The sequence below is a fragment of the Coturnix japonica genome, chromosome 3 (assembly GCF_001577835.2).
Source record: "Coturnix japonica isolate 7356 chromosome 3, Coturnix japonica 2.1, whole genome shotgun sequence".
Taxonomy (NCBI): domain Eukaryota; kingdom Metazoa; phylum Chordata; class Aves; order Galliformes; family Phasianidae; genus Coturnix; species Coturnix japonica.
The window spans coordinates 17,308,892-17,333,130 of NC_029518.1; the positions used below are offsets into that span (position 1 = coordinate 17,308,892).

At 33.5% G+C, this 24,239-nt stretch overlaps 1 protein-coding gene across 8 annotated transcripts in view; it reads left to right on the top strand.

The window, feature by feature from the left end:
• The window catches only part of GPATCH2 (G-patch domain containing 2), a 96,337-nt gene that overhangs the window by 50,641 nt on the left and 21,457 nt on the right, over window positions 1-24,239 (top strand). For all 8 annotated transcript variants that reach the window (XM_015857261.2, XM_015857254.2, XM_015857257.1 and 5 more), the window contains exons 6-8: window positions 7,351-7,415; window positions 9,583-9,622; window positions 12,696-12,760. In XM_015857261.2, coding sequence (XP_015712747.1) covers window positions 7,351-7,415; window positions 9,583-9,622; window positions 12,696-12,760 — 170 coding nt within the window. The remainder of the gene's footprint in view (window positions 1-7,350; window positions 7,416-9,582; window positions 9,623-12,695; window positions 12,761-24,239) is intronic.

Genomic DNA, 24,239 nt, shown 5'->3' on the forward strand with positions numbered 1-24,239 from the left:
TACTTCATCTTAAGTGTTGATATCCTGATGAGGGACCACTATTAACTCTAACATGCTTGACAGTCTCTTTTAAAATGTATGAGTAGAATTCCCACCTTTGATTTCTCACACATCCCTACTAGAACCTACTTGTTTCCATTTCTTCTATAATGGAACTCATGAATTATTTATGTTTGATATTTGAAGACAAGATGATGGAAAAGCATGAGAGTATCTTGCTAAGAAAACGTGTGTTTATTGTGATATATTTAAAATTTATTTCTACATCATTTTGCTTAGGGGGAAATACAGAAAAGAAATATTCAGCCTGAATTTTGCTTGACTTTAACAGTGCTCAATTAAACGTTGATTTCTGAGCTTTCTGCTTGCTAACTCCTGTTATCTCTGCTGGCATTAACTGTTGGAGACAATGGCTATAGTTACATGTTGCAAGATCAGATGGCAGGGAAAGTGGTTAATGCAGTGATTTCTAGAACTAGCCATTCATACAAGCTTGTAGGGTAAAAGAGATCCAGGCGAGCTCAAAAAAGCCCTGTCACCCACGTACAATAGTCAACAATGAAACCACTCAAGTTTGTGTCTGAAGCTCTTCAAATACCTTTTCCCTGCTGTTTTAATTACCTGTGGGAGAGAACTTCAACTGAAATACAAATTAGTTTGTGGGCACTAATAATTCTGTTGCTGCATTATCTAAAAGGTGAATGTTCAAATGTGTAAATTTCGTAACTGCTGTTATTTATCAATCTGTATACATTCTGAACGTTATTTTATTCCAGTCTTATCAAAATATATATCAAAATTTCCAATACCTGGATTTTTTTCTTCATTTAGGAAATTCATAAGTATGCTGCAATCAACATTTTTAATACCCAATTTCCCTACTAGCTTGCTGTTCTGAGAATTGATTAGTTTGTTTGGCTTTTATAATCTGTAATATAACTAATTGAACGCCACATTATATATTAAAAAAAAAATAAAAAAATAAAAAAAATCAGCAAATGAAACTTGAGTGAATCAAGACTTTCAGATATGCAGAACTGAGGTGCCAAAATAGGAAACCTTTCTGCAGCAGAAAGATGAAGGTGAGTTATCCTTGCAGTTCAGTTTGATCTACCTCTGTGACTGATAGTCCTAGCCATTTTCTCAGCTACTGGAAGTACAATCATGTAGAAACTATACAAAAGGAAGAAAGAGACTGAATTATTTTACTTCAAGATAGCAAGGGCTATGGGCAGTGGTGCTTTCTGTTCAGCCCAGTGGTAGGCCATTTGTTTTTCATTTAGTTGTAATTAATTTCACTAAAATATGTTTGTCGTCTGAAACAGAGATGATGTTATTTGCAATTTGTATACTAGTCACAGTATTTTAATCTACTTTTTTATAACATCTGAGATCTAACGTTAGTACGTCTAAATATATTCATTGCTGTGTAGGTTAATGGAACTGATAACAGGATTGAGTTTTAATGTACAAGTAAAATGAAAAGACTTTAAAACAAATTATTTAGCTAGAAGTTCCATTTGTATGGTTTGTGTTTCAGGCTAATCATTAGGGCTTACTGTAGGTCAGCATGTCATATCCCAGTGGTGTCTGGTGAGATGGAGGGTTATCTCATATGTCAACCAGATAGCCCTGTGAACCATTTTGAGCAGTCAAGATAATAGGACTGAATTCTGAAATGAGGTAGAATTTTGAAGTGGGGTACAATTCAGAATGAGAGCTGGAAATATACAGTGCCACATGTGAGCACAGTGCTGTTGCTTATAAAGGCAGTCACCTTTTGGCATGAATAGTGACTTATGTTTGACAATAGTCCCTCAAGGCTGGGTGCAGTGAAAATGGAAAAGATGGCAAATCAGGTATATATTCCTGCAGAGAAGAAAGACGAAGGAAAAAACTGACTTCCTTATCAGGGCGCTATTTTTTGGTGTGTATTTACTTTAAATCAAATTACATACTAGTTCTTCATTTGAATACTGATATTGCATGACAACCTAGTGAGTATTTTTTAGTACTGTTTTTGACTACCTTTACCCTGTTGTGTTGACCACAATTACTGTCTTGTTTTTGATCAAAACAGCAACCAGAAAAAAATTGAGTATTTCTTTTTTTTTTTTTTAATGAAAGTGTAATTTTTATGTTGCTGATGAAATATTGTGACTAAACTGTCTGAGAATAGATGCACTTCCATATTTCTAGGGTAGCTGGTTTTCTGTTGTTTTTTATGTTGCATTTTACATTTATAAATAAGGAAGAGGCCAAATCTATTGCGTATTTCTGGAAGGAGGAGTTCTGTACTCTTTGCTGTTCTGTACTCTTTCTCGTCATCTCAAATAATACGACCAGATTTCTAATTGCACATCTAAATCAAATTTTTCATATCATAATTGAAGTTGTTAATCATCTTTTATATAACGAAAATAAATTGTAAACTGCTTTAGTATTGTGTTTATTTTCAACTTTAGAGCTGGGGCAGTATATTCTGCTGAATTCCATTATCAGTGTTGGGAAAACAAACTTTTGCATGCCTGTATTTACAATACTTAATTTGAAAAATCACAAGCACCGAGGCTGAATATATATTTTTTTTTCCTTCTTCCTATCTACATATGACTTGCATTGTGTTTGCCTTTTTTTTTTTTAGTCATGTAGGTGAATGTAGATCAGTTATCTGTCACTGATGGGGAAATTCTGCTAGCATTTCTTCACACACTTGATTCTGTGTCTGTAAGTCATAGCAAAAGCTTAGTGACTTATGTAGCTTTTGGTCAGCCAGTAGAGGCCACTCATAGCTTACTCCTGAAACTGGACGGTGATTTGAAAATAGGATTTTGTTGTGTGCATGAGTTTTCTAATTCACTCTGAGTAAGCTCAATATGAACTGTCATAACATGACTTGTACCTGAAAAGTGTTTTGCTTATGAGCAGTACTGCTTGTGTGTTTGTCTGTGTTTAATATTGACTTTTTTAGTTTCCTCTAATAAGTTTCATCATATTAAGAATAATAATCACCTTCAGTAGTGTACTTCAAGCAGTCTTAAAGCAAATGCTTTAATTGCATTTTTTAAATCTCCTTTTCTGATACAATTTTTACTTTCACTATATTACATTACTCACATGAATTAAGGAGGAACTGCTATAATTTAGAGTTCTTGGGGGGGAGGAAGGTCTTGCTTATATGTTTTTGTTGTTTCTCCCAAATATACAACTGAGTTGAAGTAGAAACTAGCCAAAGGTCAAAACAACAAGCATGTAGCAGATGGAGGAACTGAGCACAATCTCACAGGCTGAGGCTACTATCCTAACCACTGTGCTCTGCTCTTTCCTTCTATCTGTATAACCGTACAGGTAACTTCACTTACAATAATAATTTTACATAAAACGCATTGTTTCAGCATTTTAGATCGTTCATAACTAACAAGGATGAAGTCCTTGTACTACTGAAGTAAAAATCCTATTAGCTCAGTGTTAAGCTAAGACTTCACCCTAGGATAAGTTTTATCTATAGATAAATATCACATGTAGTAAAGATCTTTTCATATGCAATATGAACCTCAGCATTTTAGTGGCAGCTTTTTTCTATTAAGGGAAAGTATGATTTAATTTAAATATAGTTAGTTGAATTCTAGATTTTTTTTTTTTCAAAACTAAAAATTGACAATGTTTTATTGTCGTACTTAATATTTTTTCAGACAGCTACCAAGAAGATTTTCCTTTTCCCAGTGTATGAAATTGACATAGAGATACTATATGGAGTTTTGGCAGTCCTGAAGCTTATATGTGTCTTTTGTACCACAAGCTGGTTTAAATTAAAGAAAAAAGTTTTTCTTCTGAAGTCTCTTCTTAACCCTCAATAATGTCAGTTTCCTTTTTGCGGTGCTCTGAGCTGCTGTTGGAGCGAAGACACCACGGTTTTATTTTATATTACACATCAGACATATCAAAACATGGTCTTGTACTTTCTCCTTTTCAAACACTTTCCAAAAGACACTTGTTTTAATGTTATAATTAGTTAATTTCAAATGCATGCTTGATCTTAATAATAATAATAATAATAATAATAATAATAGTAATATGCAGCTGAGAAAAGCTGTGTAAAAGCATAGGTTTACAGTGAAGTTCCCTCTTTTGCTTTTATATGTGATTTAAATTTCCTATCTTTCTTTGAAGAAATGGTGTGAAACTGGCCAGAGAGAGGTGAACTTGCATGTGTTCTTTGACTCCTAGAAACATGCTTTATCTCACATGCATAGGTGCTTGTTTCTTTTTTTTATTAAGAGAAAGTGGTAAGATATATACAGGGCGATAAGTGTTAACTCAAGTGTTAAAGATCAAGTCTTCTGCCCTTTTATTTATTTATTTATTTATTTATGAGGTTTTTCCTTCCTATCACTTGCTTATGTTTTGCAAGCATAATGGCAATGATCCATTGAGTTTTGCAATGCTTTGTTAGTGAGTTTGATATTAAATAATTATAGAGTAGCAAGAAATTGGCATACTTCTAAGTATTCTGCTAATGGACCATGTCTTCATGAAGACATAATATAACCAGTAGGTCAGCCCTACTTTCCCTTTACACATCATATTTTGCTGCTTTACTCATCTGAGCCAGAATACAGATTGCAACACAACTGAGCTGTGTGAAGACCCGTGATATTTCTTTTGTATTTTGAAACTCAGTTTTGTTCTTCATCCTTTAAGACATTATTCCCAGTCATTTGATACATCTTTTTTTAAAGCTATTCTTATTTGGGGGGAAATGGATAGAAATACTTCCACTTTCTGAATTAGTTATACCTACCTAATTTCCATTGCAAGTGAGTGTGCTCAGTTATAAGGTAATAGGGCTTGGAGAAATGCAGCCTATTAAATACACTGGTAAAAACCTTGAAAGAAATGATTGTGTAGCATCAGCTCTGATATACTCTATACTTACTGTTAACTAACACGAGTGCTTAAAAGCTAACAGTCTTGCTGAATTAAGACCTTTAATATTGTGCATGAATTGATCAGAAACACGCTGTTAATGAATGAACTTCATTTTAAGTTTAAAACAACACTCTGGTCAATCTTCTACTTTCCGATCACAGTAATTATGATTCCTTGGGATGTGTGTGTACACTCAGACCCTACCCGCTTGCATACACTCTATAGAAAAAAAAAAATAAAATTGTAGGATCATAGAATGGTTTGGGTTGGAAGGGACCTTGAAATTCCATCCTGTTCCAACCTGCTGCTGTGGGCAGGTTCGCCACACACCAGATCAGGCTGTCCAGGGAATTTTGTGATTGGGAAAAAATGAAAAGAAATCTTTTGTAAAACTTCAGTTCTGTTTATTTTTCATTTACCACTGGAAGCCCAGTACTTACTTCAGCTCCTTTTTGTGCACTGGGACTTCTAAACCAGGTCTAGGAAACGATGCGATTTTTCTACATGAATAAAAAATCTGAACAGTTGAGTGGCTATTTGTTTCCCTGTGCATAAACTTTGCAATTTATTTTGCTAATAGTGACTTAGCAGATTAAAATTAGTGATAGTTCTTTGTTTATTTTTTATTTTTTTTTTTGCTTTTTTCCCCACCCAGTTTTGCAAGGATGAATTCCTTTGCGTTACCCATAATGAATCTTACTGTCATCGCCATTCAGTTTTATATAAAGATCTGTAATTTTGCACTATGGTTTTAATTTTATCAATATTGTGTGTGTGCTCAGTAAAAGTGAAGCTTTCTAGGTTATGTATGAAAAACCTGAGTGGCGTACTCTGTGAGCAGTTGTATCTGTTCATATAGTTCATATTCTCATATAAATTAATGGAAAAATGTATTTGTCTTTTATATATTATTTTAAAACTGAAAATCTGTCAAGTGATTTTTCTGGGATTTTCAATGCTTATTAAGTTTCAGATTATGTATTTTGAGTAAGCTGGAAACTTAAACTTGTTTCCATAAGTACGGCTGTGGGTAAACAACCAATTTTAGTCCAGAAAATAGCTTTTGCTTCTGTCAACATGTTGTTTATTTTCTCCCTGAGATAAAAAGTTCAGTTTTCTGATATTTGTACCAAGATAAAGTCTATAAACGAGATTAATATAGTGTGGAAAAGGTTGTCAGCAGCCCTGGCAAAGGAAATAAGTTGCCTGTACACAGAACATACTGTAAACTGAATAAAAGTGTCAGGTCCACCATGAGATAATGTGATCATGAACCTCTAACAAAGCATGACATAGGCACAGTCGGCTTTTCTTATAGCCATAGTGTAGAAAATGGATTACTGTATTCCAGGGGTACCCACTAGAGTAGCATGAAAACTTCATTTTGAGATTAATGCAGGATGTAACTCTTGAGAGCTGAGCAACATGTTTACCTGTGTTGTTAAAGTAACAGTTTATTTATTAATCTTAACGTTTATAAATCATACATTTAAATATTTGATTGTGTTTTTAGGTCTGTCTTTGTGAACTGGTGTTTCTTGCTCTCAATTAATAGATGAATACCAGTGTAAAAGTTGTCTGAACTTTGGTCACTGATTTACTGCTGTCATGTGGCTGTGTACAGCCTCAGTAACTATAAAAACTGTAAAACAGTAAACTACATAAACTGGTAAAGCACTACGTGTGTTATTCTCCATGTGTTCTCTGTGCTAAAGATAATCCTTTAGGTAGTAAAATTATGTTGCCACCCTCATTTGCTGTACTGGGGTTTTTTAATGCATGCATAGATTTTTCTGCAGTACTTTCTTTTCAAGCATCACCAGCCAGAAAAGTGACAACATTTAGGGGTCCCTTTTTTAGGCCCATTGTTACTTTTAAGGTCAAAGGAACAGAATAGAGTCAAGTACTTAAATCTTGGAGCTTTCAAATTACTTCATAAGTGTTCTTTCAAAGTTTTTTACATTTGGAGCTCCAACTGCCATGGTTTTTCTCCATCATAAGACAAGATATTTTTCTTTAAAAGTTGAAGGAATTGTTCTTAAATAAATCATAGGCTGTTTTTAATTGTGAGCCTTATGTTTGTTTTCTTTTGGCTAGTCTGAGCCATATAATCATATTATTGGTGAATTTTGTGGCCTCCTTTCAAAGCTGGCAGAATGTCTGACTTCTTTCCTGCTTCTACTGACTGCAAGGCTAACTCCAAGGAACTAAAAGTCAGTTCCTGCATTCCCTCTGGCAGGCATTGTTTGCCTTCTGCTTTGTTTTTTGAAGGCATCAGTTTCATTGGGTGGTCCCTAATTCTTCCTGTCTACATGGTGCAGACAAATTAGTTCTATTAAGGTGATTATAAAAATAAAGCTGACTGCATATATGCTGCTCCATAATTCAAAGAAAATTTTTTTCCCTACTTTTCTCTCGTAGATAACTCCAGGACCAGGTGGTAGCAGAAAGACCATTCACTTGTCCCAGGATTCTCTTCACCACGAGTGAGTATCAGTACTGGACTTAGGGATATTTTTATTTTTGTTTGTGTTACAGTAGTACCTCTTCCCTGAAGCCACATTTTGCAACTGTACAAATGTGATAAGGAAACCTCAGCTCAGCTACCTAATGTTCGTTGTTTAACAGTAACATTTATAATCCTTTGTAATACATTTTATGTTTCTTCATGAAACATGCAGTTCAATACTTTGTAAATGTATTTTTATTAAGCTGCTGATTGTATGCTCTTCTAAAAAGCAACACTCTTTAGTGCTCTAAAACAGGATAGATATCAAATTTAACAGGATGTTTAAAAAGATGTGCTTTGTTTTTTTCAAAAGTGAACAATTACAGAAATGCATCATTTGAATATTTGAAAATAAAAAATAATGTTCTTGAATTTTAACCATTAGTTGTCATGCAAGGAAAAAGCTTATTGTGATTTTAATGAAAATACATTAATTGTTTGGATACACACAAATAAAGAATGTCATTCAATTTATTTAGCTACGGCAGTGTGCAATTGATATGAACTGCTGTTCTGTCCAGCTGACAACGTCAGTTGTGTTCTTTCTTATTTATTCTCTTTTGAATAATTACAGCAATAAGGTAACTTTCGTATAATTTCCAAATCATACATCTGAAAGTCGAACTGTTCAGTGCAGCTGTTGAGCACCTTTCATTTCCAGCTTATATTAATGTCTGCTAATTTATACGTCAAAGTATACTTGTAACTCTCTTGCTGTCTTTTATTTTTTTTTAATTTCACACTTGTCCTTTAATTATCTCGAAAACAGAAATATAGGATTTAGCAGTACATGGGTTCCAGGTACAACTGGTATTGTATGATGATTCCTTACAATACAGGAAAATACAGGAATGGGAAGATGGACTAATTATCAGCAACAGGCTTTCAGATTTGTGACTTAAAAATTTACGTGCGTTGCTCTGAAAGTAATATCTCCTATTAATTTCCATAGAAATTACAGTAGATTCAAAGAGCACAATCATGCTTTTTGATAGTACAAATTCACAGCTACAATAAACTGTTTTTCAACATTTTCACTGCCATTGCTTATTCATATTTGCCAGAAATAAACAAAATCCTGCATGCTGCACTCTTCAATACCTGCATTAGTAGAAATTACCTACTGTCACCGCTGCTGAAACATAACACTCACTGAGTTCACGTACACTGTTCTGTCTCCATCAATGTTCATCAAGTGTTGATAAGCGTTTGTGGGTGCCTTTTTATCCACATGGAAGAAGGCAGTGACACACCTTTGCTTCATATGCAATGTCATGACAGCTGCCATTGTGTCAGAGTGCCCCTCTGCTGCCATCGGTCACGTGGCAATAAAAACTAATATATAATCTAAGATATTTTTGGGATGGTTCAACCTCTACTGTGATATCACCACCATTTGTATCTGATGTCTTTATACAATATAATAAAATTGGGGGCATTACTTTTGGAGCAGCCTTCATTGCTCAGGCAGTACCATGGGCTTTGCTTCTTCTCAAAGTACACTAGTTAAACTTGATATATGAGCATCATTATGCTGTGCAGAAAAAGTGGAAATAAACTATTATATTTGATAACTTCAGGAAAAGTGCAACAGTTGTAATTGCAAACAGTTACAATAAATAAGTGGAATAAGGCTGCCAATAGTCAAAATTGTGTAATTATGTGTAGATATGAGTCCACTAATTCTACTGACTTGGAATTTCACTTTAGATTCCAAGTCAGACCCTGGTTTATGAGGTAGTACAGTTACAATTACCAAATAGTCCAAAGTATTTAAAAATGTTTCCAGCTATGATCAATAAAAAATAACACTTCAGGATTAAATATCAGGTTATTTTTATTTATAACACTTGCATTTTAGTATATAAAAATATGGTCATTTTAATATTATTTTTCCTTCTCTGACGAAATATAATTACCTATAAATCCAGTGGCTACTGAGAAGTGAAATTTGTAGTGTATTCTTTCAGGACTGTAGCAGACTGAGAGTTCAATAAAAATATCCCATTAAAATAAAGCGTAGCCAACGGCTGTATTTTCCTGGCAGACAATAAAATACCCAAAAGCACGCACAGGCTGGTCATATGACAGCATGTGCTTTGTTAGTTATATTGTTAAACCTGTCTTTTCTTCTTCTCCCACAGCCATTGGTTTAGCCCTGGGGCTAGGAAGGAACATAGCCAGGTAAGAACTGTTTTGATCAAAACCAGTTTACTTGAGATGTGTTAAGGAATTTAACTACCTCTGTGCCAGAGGCAGCAGGCTAATATTTGAAGAAATGATCAACAAAGCAGGTGCAATCTCATATTTCCTTGCAAAAAAATTTATGAATAGCAGCATCTCTCAAAGAATTCTTAACTTAATTAAAAATCATGAGTTAGACTTAATTTCAGTTGTTTCCTTAACTTCTGACAGGCTGAAGGAAAAGGTCTCTTGTTTTGTTGCATTTTTGTTTCATTAAATAAAGGTGTTGTTAATCGTAAAATCTCTAAGTATTATTTTTCTTAAAATGCGGTAAAACTAAATTTATTCCCTGATTTTTGTGAATGAAGCATAACAGTGACAAGTGTGGGCAGGCTTCTGCAGGATGATTTTCATTTCAATTTTTCTTAATTTCATTCTTTTGAAAGACCACAGCAGTAGCAGAAAAGGGCTGATAAATTTCCTTTGTATCCAGCCAAGGAAAGAGTGCCATGATACAGCTGTTGGTTAGGATAAACTATAGGTTTATCTACTGGTCCTCTACAGAAGAGTTCCTAAAATGTTCAAACGTAGAAATGTGCTCAAGGGAATGTGAAAGCATGTTTATTTTTAGTTGTTAGAGACATAACACTTAATTCTTTAGCTTGTTTCCAGACATGGAGGAATACTTTTCCTTATAGACAGTTACAAAGTCCAAACAACATACTGTCCAAGAACTTTCAACTATAAAATTATATCTAGTTTTGTATAGTTAATATCAAATATTAAGTAGAAGTAACTGAATAAATCAGTGATGCATTGAAGTGACATTTCCACAGTTCACTTTTCAGTTGGTAAAAATTCTTGTAACACAGTAGATGAAATTAGATCTGTACCACTTCACTTGTGTGCTTACAAATTTAAATAGATTTAAGACATCAGAAAGAAATAAGGTGCATGGAATCTTTTGAAAGGTTCATCATTGGGTGATCCATCATGAGCACTTGTAACTCTAGAAAGTCAAAGTTCAGATCAGCATGTTCCTTTTCCCATGCCCCCCCCTCCTTTTGAACTCCATAGCAAAGCTGAATCTCTCTATTTTACCTGCTCAAAACTGTTGGAGTGGAAAAAAGTGTATAATACAGTTTCAACTATCAATTGAGAACTTCTGACATCTTACAGTAAGCTGACTGACACTTACTTAACATCGAAACAGACAGCTTTATACAATTCACTTTCAACTCGTATCAGTTTGAAATGTGTTTCTTAGCAGAAGAATCACAGTAGAACAGCTTTTTAAAAACGTGCGTGCTTCGTCTTAATAGTGATAAAAGATTTCCTTGGGGTATCTTTATCCTATTCCTGAAAGTTTGGTGCTATAAGTAGCAAAATTTACTAGATTAAAATGAATTTGAGTAATTATTTTTGAGGTTTTTTTAAAATACATTGCTTGTCTCCAAGTATAATCTTTTCTCGGATAACAGTAGCTTTGAATTAATTTTAAATTCTACATGTTCATTTTGCATTTCCTAAGGGCTGCAGTTTCAGAGATTGTCTTAAATTCACTCTGTTCTTTACTTAGCCTATTAATGAAGTCTGAAGTTAAGCTAATGTCGAATAATACATTTGCTTCTGGAGCATCATGTTTGGTTTTGTTGTGTTTTTTGTTTTTGTGTTTTTTTGTTTTTGTTAGACCAGAATAAGAAATGAGAGAGTCTATAGAATTCTCCCTGAAACTGTGAAGATCGATACTGTATAACTGTACATTATGCAGGCTAAATATTTTCTCTTTTAATTTCTGAAATTAAAATTGTTACATTAGAAAATAGGTAATTAAAATCTGGCTGGTGATCCGTATTTTCGTAAGATACAATTTCAATTTACTTTTCAGCCACAGTATTGACAATGATAGAAATGTTGTCTTTATCTAATCATAAGATAAATACACACTATAAAATAATCATACTGGTAAGAATTGTGGCTGTATTTAAGTAGAGTTTGCAAGTGCCCTGATTTGCTGATCATAAGAAAAAAGAATCATAACTTGCAATGATGTATCAGAATAAGTTCTCTTTACACATCCTTTGATTGACTTTTAAAATAAAAACGCCCTTATTCACTGCATCTGAAAATTTAATAACTGAAATGACAAGGAGCAGTCTTTATGCAAGAAACACACAATAAAAATTAGGGAGAAATTAAGCATAATTTTTAGGTAGGTGTAATTTTTTCATACTTACACATATGATGAAGGTATAGTTGACCAAGTCTTAACACTCAAGAATTTCCCGTGGACTTTTAAGTTCATTCAATACTTTGTTCAATATACGAATAGCTCTGCTTTTTACATATTGTTGAGTTTTGTTTTCACTACTACAACTTTTTAACAGGATTTCTTTGCTATTAACTGCCACTTTACCAATCTTGACAAATATCAAAATGCTGGAAATACAATTCTGAATTTTGGAGACGATCCTAACGAAAAGTCTTCTGTTGTGTGTTTAAAAGGGAGTTAATCAAAGCTTGTTCCAGAACTTGAGACAGTTAAGTAGTTCCTTCATTATCCCTGCTTCACCACTATGGTGGGAAGCTTTAATAATGTGTTTTTGTTGCTTCTGCAGCTTTCAAATTATAAAAACTCCTGGGGCTTAGAGAAATTTACAACTGCTTCATACTTGCTTAGCTACAAGCACCGACCTGAATATATTTTTTTCATAATTTAAGTCTTCCCCAACACTTTTGATTTTAACATTTAAAGATTTGAGTATGGAAATAGTGAAAAGTTTTTGAGATAAATAAAGTGTGACATCATGAGTGGCTTTGTAATGTACTTTTAGAATGCTCATTTTTTCATTTTTAATTAATTGGTAATTTATAATAAGGTGTGTGTTTGTGAATGTATCTTGCAATCTTAGTTATTACCATAAAATGTTATTAGGCATCCATCAGTTTTAGGCTCCAGGGTGAAAACATTATTGAAGGATTATTCAAAAGACAGGAAAGAGTAGCATTTCTAAGAGACAAATCGAGGCACTGCTTATGAAACTGTTCTTAGCAGTTTTCTTAATGTCTTCAGCTCTTGCGAGACAACCGGTCAGACAGAGGACACAAGAAGAACAGCTCTGTAAAAACAGCTAGCAGGTAAGTTCTGGTTATTATCAGCTGTCTTTACAACTGTTAATGCAGTTGTTGATTTATTAATTCTCCATTTTTTTTAATATAAATTTTGTTTATATTTTGGGATATTTTCAGTGTTTTTTGTGCTTGTAATTTACTTTAAACAGTCTCTTTTGTATAACCTAATCTTTGCTGGCACAGACTTTATCGGTGTCTGTATCCAACTACACTTAATAAACTCAATCTCTTTAATAAACATGAGAATTAAATGGATACTGAGGCAAGGTTTGTGCTTCTGGCATCTAAGTTAATTGTTGAAAATGTATGAAATTACCATTATGCATGCTAACTTTTGAATTCAAGAAGTCAACATAAATACCATAACACTTCAATTGTTCTTAAGTCATGTTTCATCAACAGGAATCTCAACATGAAGACTAATCATACAAATCTAGTTCTATCCTCCAGCTTGTTTCCTCCCCCTCAAAATAAGACGTTAAATACTGAACTGATGGGCATTAGCCTACAAAAGCCCCTAGAGGGGCTTTTGTGTACATTACCTGCTGAAATCAGACAAGGCTGACAAAAGAATTCTTATAATTCGAGTACTTTTTCAAAAGTGAGAAACTGAGGGAATGTTTCACTGTTTGTGCACAGCACTTTTCAGAATGGTAATTGTGTAAACATGATGTCCTGAAATAATTTTGAAAAGTTATCATAGATTTGTATCATTGCAAAATACTATGGGTTTGTGTGAGTCAATGCACCAGTCTTTCAAGCATATTATAGTATATACATAATCATCCTGAAATAAGTTTTTCGCATTATTAAATAATTGCTTTGATGAATAACTGGAAAGTGAGTACAATACTTCCTTCTAAAATGTGCATATTAAATATGAATCTGTATTCAAATTTTGTTTACACAGTTTTTAAAATGCTGGTTGGGCAAATGCTGGTTATTCATCTTTGGAAATGATGGCTTTGCCTATTTAATGTTTTTCTTATTAAGAAAAAATATCTAAAAAGTTTTACATACATTTTCTAGCAAAAATTTTTATCACACTGTATTTTTGCTCAGAATATTGGTTTGAGTCCACATTAGATAAGAATCTTCACTGTAAGTACACACTATCAAGCTGCTTACTTGAAACTGACAGAATAAGTTTCAAGTTATTAAGGATGTTAAGGAGCAGATTATATTTGAAGTCTTTCAAGGACCTTTTCTGTGCTTTAGAACCTCAGAACACTGTTTGAGGAATTCAGAATCATAACTTTCATCATTATTTTTGTGATCAATGAAGTCCTCTCAAAGTGGCTGATATCTACACAAGCAGTTAGAAGAGAATTTTATTTTATTTGTTTAAATAACAGTAAGCGCGAGGAGTGATCTTCAACCTCTCTTCACATACAAATCAGCAGTAGGTTGATAGACCGTATTTTGAAATAAATACCTGTTAGGATTGTGTGAAAGCAAATGCAAGTCTGAAGACTGTTGTTTTCTCTAAAATATGTTTTGTGTTATTAAACAATGACTTACTTAAACTATTATTGCAATAGACATAGTACCAGGGTATGTTATCATACCGTAGTATGTTTAAAAATAGCAAAATCACCTGCTGGGTTGTTATTAGGTTATTTCACAATAATTTCTTGTGGTTTTTCAGAAAAGCAGGAAGTTTTCTCTGTCTACCATAGAACCCTTGTTGTTAGTTCTTAGGAATGAATGGAAAATAAGTTCTCAGACTTTTATGTTAATTATTTTTTTTTATGAGGATACAACTGTTAGAATATCAAGAAAGTACTTATAAGCTGTACGTTGAACTAATTTTAACAGGCTTGCCACAGTTTATCTGTTGCAAAGAAGAATTTGATTTGCACTACATGCAGTCCTTTTTTCTGTTAGGCCAATAAACGTCCTAGGGACTGCTTTCTTCCTACAAATTATAGTGTTCTTTATTGTAACATTTCACTTACTATCAAAAGCTGTTCTCAGCAAAATAGATTTTTCTCTGCATATATAGGAACAGCATGTGACAAATACATATTTGATGTCATCATATGTTCATAATATCTACCCTCATTCAATTCACAATTGTTTGTCTGGTATTTCTTCTTTTATAAATTAAATTCATGGTGTCGTGTGATGTGGGTGGCAACCCTGCCCATGGCAGAGAGTTGGAAATGGATGATCTTTAAGGTCCATTCCAAGCCAAGGCATTTTATGAATCCAAGAAATGTAAGATTTATTTAAGGTTAATATTGAAGTTTGTCTGTTTTAAAACTTATAAATTGTTGTTTCTACTGTGTTAAACTTACTTTCATCACTTGATGACATCTACAGAGAAAACATTTTTACTTAACAAAGTACTTACAAAAATTAGTTTTAATGGTGCATATTAGTATAGTTCTTAAAATGGTTCTCTCAGCCTTATTACAAATATGCCGTTTCATTGTGTATGGAATATTAAAATAGAAATCTGTTATTTAGAATTTTGTGTTTTAGATCAGAAAACAAAGAAGAAAACAAAAACAACAGCAATGAAAATTGCAATAAAAAAACACCACTAAGAGATACAGGTGCCAAGAGGTCACAGCAGATCAAATTTTAGATCCTTTCAGAATTAAGCATCCTTGAAGTGAATGTTTCGTGATTGTATTGTTCTCTCTTCATGTGCAGTTATCTGCATTCTTTTGCTGAATGTAGGTGTTCACTCACACCTGAGAGTCTGAAGCATTCTAAAACTGACATTAAATTAGTTTGTGTTTTAGACTATTTAAACTAACTGATGCATTGAAGGTAATTCGGAAGAGTACACAAGTAAGGGTTGTAACATTACATTGTATTGCTGTTCAGCTGCTAAATGTGCTGATGGAATAACAACAGTGAGTAAGGATTGGAAATTCTATAGAATTATTGTATTTACCTAGAATATAGTTTAATCGGACTCTCTTACTGCAAGATTTAAATTCTCCATCTGTTTCTTTACATAATTTTCACAAAACTGCATTTTTAGTGGTGAAATTTATCTTTCTATTTCTATTCTTTAAATATTTTTTCTTTTTTGGAATGTGTATAAGATAGTTGTATACACGCATGTTTTTTTATGCTTGCTTAGACTGTTCCTTGCCCCTGTTGGGTGACTGCACACAGTTCTTGTCTCAGCGAGTAGATGATATGTAAGCACCTGCATTATGTTAGATTGGTGACCTGTGGAATAATTTATTGGGTAAATACATCAATAAGGTGCATAGTTCTAAACACTGCAGTGGTCTGAAACCATTCTATCCGTAGTGGAGTACTGCTTATATTTTCTGGGTAAGATTTACCATACTATGTTGCTTGGATTAGGTTTCTTCTCTCAAAATCAATAATTATAAGCAAATCTTATGCAAATTAATAGCAAGCTTTATTATTGGAAGGATTTTATGATTGTGGAGAACTGTTAATAATGCTATTGAGCAACAAAATTTTAGGAAGGGACAGTCCTGCACCATAATACATGTTGAAACTGAATAAATTTAATGATGCTGATTCAATTCAACATGTGATCTTCTGTATTTGTGTATTTATAATACACATATTTATTTATGTCACCTTTACAAGTAAGCTCTTCTGTCACTTATTACTGAAATTACATAAATAGTGCTACGTATTTCTGGTTTAAAGGTGTATGTTTATTCCTCCTACATAGCCTTCAAAAAGTTCTGTTTACGTTATTTCTTTGCATTAGGACAGGAACTATTTCTTCCCAAATCCCACTACACTGCTTGAAGGTGTTAATGCTCCCAGTTGCTTGTTTTCATGCTATAGTCTTTTGCCAGTAAAGTAGGTTTTTTGTCTCTATTTTCTTAATACGCTTTGGGCAAAACCAGCCTGGTTAGTTCAACTCACCTATTTAAATTAAATTGGCTGGATATGTACAAACCATTTTAGGGAGTGCTCACAAGATTTCTTCCCCCGGCAGAGCTGTGGAGATGATAATCTCTAGCAGATGTGTGATAACAAATAGCTTGGGATAGTAATGTCTTCATCTGGTGCAGTTGTTAGCAGACCAAATGTCTGTCTGTAGCCTGAGGCGGCAGGCAAACAATTGAATATGATTGAGTTATGGCAAGTTAACAAGTTGTTGCTTGGCAGCTGAACTGCCATAGCTGAGCATGTGCTCTTTGTTTGCATGCTCCCAGCAAGAAGTGAAACGAGTTTTCTTAGGTCACTTTTGTAAAATTTTAGAAAAATGAGTTGTACCTAAGGAAGATGCAATGAACAATGTGAAGAACACTGAAACAGAGTTAAACTGTATTTTGCTAGGCTACTATAACATCACTGTTCTCAACAAGTGATATATTGCTATGTATTTAGGGGACCTCTGTCACATAACTATCTGCATGTCTTAATTTTTCATGTGTTTGTCTTCACAATATTCTGTAAAGCTAGGAAGTGCTCCTATATTCTTATTTGATGGAATAATCAGAATGCATAAGTAAGTTAAAGTTATGTTTTTGGTTATACAGTCAATACTCTAACTAGTTATTTATGCCGTAATCTAGAAACAACATTTCAGATTGGGAAACCACTACTACTAAATAAGTTAAGCTCATATAATTGTTTCCTTTACTATGCATAATGGTCTTGTGCCTTATTGCTTTTTACAACGTGCTCATGTTAAGTATCGATCATTATTTTATCTACATATTTATTTTTTCTTATTGTACTGTAAGAATTTATGACACACACACGGATGGAGAAATTGAAAAGAAAATAATGTCCAGACTTCTGCTGTGTGCAAATTCTTTAGTTGATCTTGATGACACCATGTTGGCTCACCACACTCAAATGCTCCCCCAGTGATTGTTAAAAGGAAAAAAAACTATTTGTAGTTCCTATACAGTTCAGTCCTGGCTTGAACAAATTCTTACTCACAAAAGTGATTTCAAAGTGGTATAGAATTATTCAAGTTAGGGTTAAACAAGGTAGCTGATGCAATGCTAACAATCTTGTCAATGTAGCTTAGGATGAACTAGGTATCCACTTCTTGTGGCTACAAAGTAGATCACAGCTTGAGGTGGAACCTTAATATTTACTTAAGAATCAGCAGCAGCACCTACTTAGTGGTTACCATAACACAAAAGGAAGACTATGTGCCATTCTTCCAATGGCCACTTGTTGCTTTTTTGTTCTGAGTTGTCAAGATGGCTTTAAAGCATGCTCTTGCAATGGCAGACAAAATAGGCTGAAAAAGCAGCTTTCTCCACTAGAGACCTTAATGGAAGAGGGCTATGGAAGTAGTTCAAGTGTTACATGAAAGAAATGTTAGATTATACTAAATGATGATGAGTGTCAGTTAAAACAGTGTTAATCACAACTTCCTGTGTTTTCTGCAAGTTCTTTGCTTTTTTTATAGTTCTTCCCTATCCAGGTTAAATTTATGCCCTGTGTTGGTACAAAGTGTTGTCCCTCGAGTATTTTATGTCTGTGATTGATTGTTTGATTTATCATGACTAACAGTATTGTCTTAAAGAAAGTTTTTAGAAGAAAAGTAGCACCAAAGCTGATGAGAGGTTTTCAAAAGTGTTTTTTCCTCTGAATAGCAATACGAATTTCAGCCTTTCCCAGTTTGGAAGGGAGACCCCTGTTTGTATGTTTGTATAACACTTGTTCAGTTTCATCTGGTGATACAAAGACAGTGTTTTCTTTCTCACAGATGTGTCACATAGAATTACAGCTGCTCTTTATTTGATCTTCTAAAGAAACAAAGATGTGCAAGTATTCTGTCTGCTCCCTCTTTCTACCGTGTCATCTGTTGTTTGGGAAAGAGTCCTAATTTGCAGTAGATACAAAACTATTTGTCGTCTTGCAGGTTTGCCAAAAGTAAATGAAACCATTAATTACTACATTTTTTGAGCAGCTGTTAATAGATTGGGATAAGAAAACTGTACATTAGACTACTGGTTAATTACAAGTACTGTAATTGTTTAATGTAGCTTTTGTAGAATGAAATTACAATACCAGAGGAGGCAAATTCAGCCAGGTTTTTGTTTTTTGGTTTTTTTTAATTATACATGAAAATGTGCATATGGATGCATTGCTGTAAAACTAAGGAATGCATAACTGGTTTACCCCTGGTTCATTTTTACCATCAGTTGAAGAAATACTTCCAACAAAAATATTTTAAAAGGTAATGTTTAAACATTTTAATTTAAGTGTACAACTATTAAAGGTAATAAGTTAATGTGTTATAACCCCAGAGCTAATCAATCATGCAGGAGAGTCAGATAAAATATTAAAATCCAAATGTGTTTACATCATTAGAAATTAACAACTAAGCAGTTTTATCTCGTCTTTGGAGTGCCATGAAGCACTAACTCTACGCTTATGATTGGTGCTTAATAATATTTGCAGTTCCAGATTAAATTATGTGAATGTTTGAGGACACATTGCTTTCTTCCCTTGTCATCACCCTCAGGGACAATGTTATTTCATCAGTTTGCAATTTTTCTCTTTGAGAAGAGATGGTGCCATTTTGAAAGAGGGCAATTTCTGATCTAGTTTTCTGTGCAATGACCTTATTTTTAAGGTCATGAAAAGAGTTGCCTATGCGGGAAGAGGGGAGAGCAGTTTGGTTGTTATTTCAAAGGATAGCTGGTATGTTGTACTTTGGAAAAAAATAACTTAAGGAAATACTTAAGATCCTATATTCATTCTTGGATGAAATATCCATTGATAAAATTAATATTAGTCACTATCTTTAAAGTGTAACATTATTTAAACTCAACTCCAACTACATTATGAAAAATACATTCTTTGATTGCATCTGTAATGTAAAGCTAAGTTTTAACAACAAAACCACAAACAGAATTTCGTTATTGTTGTACTAAAAGCTAATATAGTTTAAGATACTCTACTTAAGTAAGCTGCTAAATAATAGTGAAAAAAATATATTTAAAATTAAATTCCAACAGTAAATGAATGTATTAACTATCAGTGAGTTAATTGGTCTTTATTTTAAAAAACAAAGAAAGAAAGATAGAAAAAACAGAATGACAGAGGACCTCCAGAACTGGTGTACTTCTGTATCTTCCTTGAATCTTACCTTGTATTAATTGACAGCAAGTTTTTCAGTTTCATATAATTGAATTTCAGCATGTTGTGCTTGTTTCTCACACCAGTTTTTAGCTATATTTTTTCTTAGTTGCCAGACTGAAGGTTTCTCCAGTTTGTGCTCCAAAACATGAGCTGAAGTTCCCTTAACTTTTTAGTCTGTTGTTAAACAACATTGCAATCAGAACAGGCCTTTTTTCTTTCTGGTTTTCCAGCACTCATTTGTTTCAGCGTGAGTTTTTGTGTAATCATAAAATTACTCATACTGGGGAAATAATTTGTACTAGGGTGATCTAAAAATTTAGATCCTCTCTGTCTTCATACCACACAGGCACATGAAAGCTGTTTTCTTCGAACATAAGGATGAATAGTTATGCATGGAGGAAATGGGATTTCATTTTTCTCTTCTTGTAAATTGAAGTGTTTGTGTAAGTTTTATACTAAGTTCTTGCTAGTATTTGAGGAATCCCTGGATAGTAGTATCCATAGGTGCGTGTTAACTAAAATTCTTAGTGACAAGCATAGGCAGTGTGGCTTCTCTTCCAACTGCGATTTTCTGTAAGGAGAGAAATTTTAGAAAATGTGAGTAGCTTGTTTCATATGATGTAGAATTTTCTTTATTTTCTTTGTTATTTCAAAATCGTAGTCATTTAGTTTAATAACACATTTCAGCCTGTGTGAAAAATGTCATTCAAGAACTGTCCTAGCCTAAAGGAAGAAGAGGGCAGTAATCGGCGTGATGTTTTTGGATTTGGGACTTTGTATTGTCAAGGCTTTTTGATGTTTTAGTATCATCCATTAGTAGAGAAAAGAGGCCATCAGTCCATGCTTCTTTAGCTTCTTCCTACCTGCTCTTCTTTGTTATCAAAATTCAAATTTTGCATTAGCTCCTACATGTACAGACACCTTGTACTTAGTGAAGTTGTTATGGTGAATGGATGCAGAAAGTTAGGAAGCATAATTAGTTTAATGTTCAGTGTCAGCTTTGGTGAATTTTTTCCCCCTCTCTCTCGTACACACGGTTATATCTCATTTTCTCAGATTATTGTCTGAATTATAACTTGACCTGAAAATGAGTTTGTTTCAAGAATTGTTCGTCAAACGTACTATTAAAAACATGAAAGTGAAAAGACTAAGGGGAATGATGGAGGAATCCAGCTGTAGAGATGTTTTTTTCCTGGAGCCTGTTGATAGACAGTAGGCTAAAGACTGATAAAAAGCTTCTGGATCACCTATCTAGATCTAGGCCTGAATGATCAGTTGAAAATCATTAAGTTGTGCTGGCTGTTTACTTGAATGAATTGAACTGTTAGTCTGTTACAGTGGAGCAAATGCATTTCAGTTGGCTGTACTTTCTCATTTTTTCACAGTAGAAACAAAGTAGGGAACCAATATCAAAGTTGAACATTTCCAACCTTATAAACGTATTCCATGTTCTGTTATTAAGCTACTATGTTAGATATTTTTGATAGATTTTTACACTGTTGCTTTGTGTTCTCAGCCTCCACTAAAAGAAAATTTTGAAAGTGGATGCAGTGATTTTAAACTGTCCCTACATTAGTATAATCTAGAAGTGTGGGTATAATACAGAACTGTATTTGCAACACTTATCAACAAGTTGCGTTTGTCCTGTACAGACTATATTTAGTGAATGTCATGCTCAGAAAACAAATATGTGTTCAGAAATACCTGTAATGAACAGAGGAGCTGAGTAAGCTATCCTGTCCCTGTATGGAAGTATCTGTTCAAGGCCATGGTTATTGCTCAAGTCAAAAAGATGCTTTTGAAATTGTTTCAGACTACATGAGGACCCATATCTTTTGATTATTAATGATGTTGTCAAAAGATGAAAAAGGAACAAAAGAATGTTTGCTTTAGAATTTGTGAAACAATATTCTCCTATGACAGAATGATATTTTTTTGTGGAACCTCTTTTCTGTCTATACTACATAGTCACACAAAGATGAGCATTACTTATTTTTATCAGGTGTTCTGTGATTAAAAATCATAACAGAAAATGTATATTCAAAACTATTCTGAAATATTCTGCTATAAATATTCATTTCTAAAAGCAGGAAATCATGTCATTTGAGGAAAAAAGCTGTAGTTTTAGCAATTTATTTTTTAACAGAAGTAGATTTTTTAGTTCTATTCCATCAATGTTCCTTGGTGACTTGTTTGTACACTAAGATATTGGTTTAGATTTGCCTTTGTGTAATTCATATACTTTTGATCAATTCCAACTCATGCCCAATTATATTGCACTAAATTAACATAATTCAACAGATGTTGATATTTAAATGTTTTCTGGCATTCACATCTTGGACAGCTGTCTTAGAGCTTGGGGAAAAGACAAACATTTAGAGTTAAATGCTGAACATATGCTTAAATTACTAATTAGAAACAAGAAAAAACAATGCATTATCCTTTCTGAGGGCAATAGGCCTCGAATACAGAAAAAAAAATTAGGGACTCTTGATTTGCAAATACAGTATGCAAATACTTGCGATTACGTGTCACATTGTTTGTAATGGTGTAAAATTTTATTTTCCATAGTGTTTGTTGTATCTGCATAGAATTTCAGGCCTTGCACTACTATATTCGAATGACCCTCAGAGGTGCTGAAAAGGTAACACAAAGGAATATATTAGGGTACAGTATTTGGTGGTGAGATAAGCTGATGTGGGCAGGAGGAAAACTGTATTTTTTCTTAATAATTGCCATAGGGCTTTCAATAAAATAGGTATGTCACCCTTATGTTGAAAGTTATGTTGTGAACAGATTGGCTTAATATGGAAGGAGTTTGACATGCACTGTTTTATCACAGCTGTTTAAAATTTTGTAAGAGGACAATAAAGTCCTTAGCTTTTGTGGTTAATATAATATTATAATATATAATATATATTATATTATTATATTATATTATTAATATTATATTATATTATATTATATAATATATATTATATTATATTATAATATAATATAATATAATATTTTTTTGCACTTGTGGAGGCAGATGCTGCAATCTGTTGCATGGATGATGTCATTCTTTAAACAAGTTTGAAGAAAAGCTTCAATGTTTTTAAAGGAAGTAGAGGAATCAAATGTGGAACTGATTTCATGTGAATGCTGCCTGAGAAAAATGATACCAAGAAGAAATCTATATTCATCTTCATAACCATTAAAAATTAATGTTTATGCTACATATGAGTTGTATTTCTATATTATTTTGCCAGTTCTTGAGCACTGAATGAAGAGTAACTGTAAAAACTTTTAGCATGTTTTGTAGACAAGATTAATTTGCAGACAAGAAGGAAATGCCTTCAATACTGTCAACACGATAGTGTTCAGAGGGTATGGGGGGAATTGTACTGTTCTTTCTACAATCTCCAGAATGTTAACTTGAGGTAATATGTTCAAATCATTTGTGAATGATTTCACATGTTAAAAACAAAATCAGGACTACTTCAGGCATACTAGAGATTATTACGTTTTTGATTTCTGGGAATCAGTCTCCTAGTGCTAAATATTATAAGCACTACTTTTGCAGTTTCCATAAGGGCCACAAAATCGTTTTAATTCACTGGGGTGAGTATGATAGAATTAGAGGTAGACCCTCGTGTACGTGGAGTGTATGACTTCAGCATCACATATCAAAGATTTTTGTTCTTTTTTTTCTGCAAGGAAAATTTAAGTGAAGAATTGCTCACCAAGATTGCAGCTATCACAGTAGCTTTAGAGTAGACAGTGGAGGCTGCTCTAATACTTAATGCTCAGACTGCCCAGATTGCCACTTGACTTTGACTTGAAGAAAGATAAACTTGTACTGTGTGACATTTATCTCAGATACTCTTACCAAAATGTTACTGAATTGTTTTTTTCAAGATTACTGTATTACTTTATACTGAGATCTGGAGGCTTGATCTTTGTTGATAAATCCATTTTTCTGTTCATTCTTATTTGGTGTCATCTAATCCACAGAGATGACCTCAGAGTAGTGTCCTGCACATATGCTTGAACTGCACATGCACTGTGCATATTTAAAGAGTGAGAGGGTTTAGAAACCATCTTGAGGATGGGCAAGAAGCCATCCATATGTGTAATTGTTCATAAGGCACAAATGTTACCACAGGTTTACAGTTCTCTGGCCATTTGCATTGAAGCCAGAGGCTGTGCCCACATTTGGACACTCAGTCAAAAGAAAATGTAGATGTTCATGTTCATCATAATGTGATTGGATGTTTAGTAAAATGTACATAATAGTCTTTAATTCTGTTAAGCTATAAAGTGATCGTAAACTGTTCTATGGACTCAGGTGGTCTTGAAGCCATTGTTAGTCACTTCTGGAGAGGTAGGAGAGTACAGTAGGAGTTAAAAATGCATCCAGGCTTTCTATTTAAGC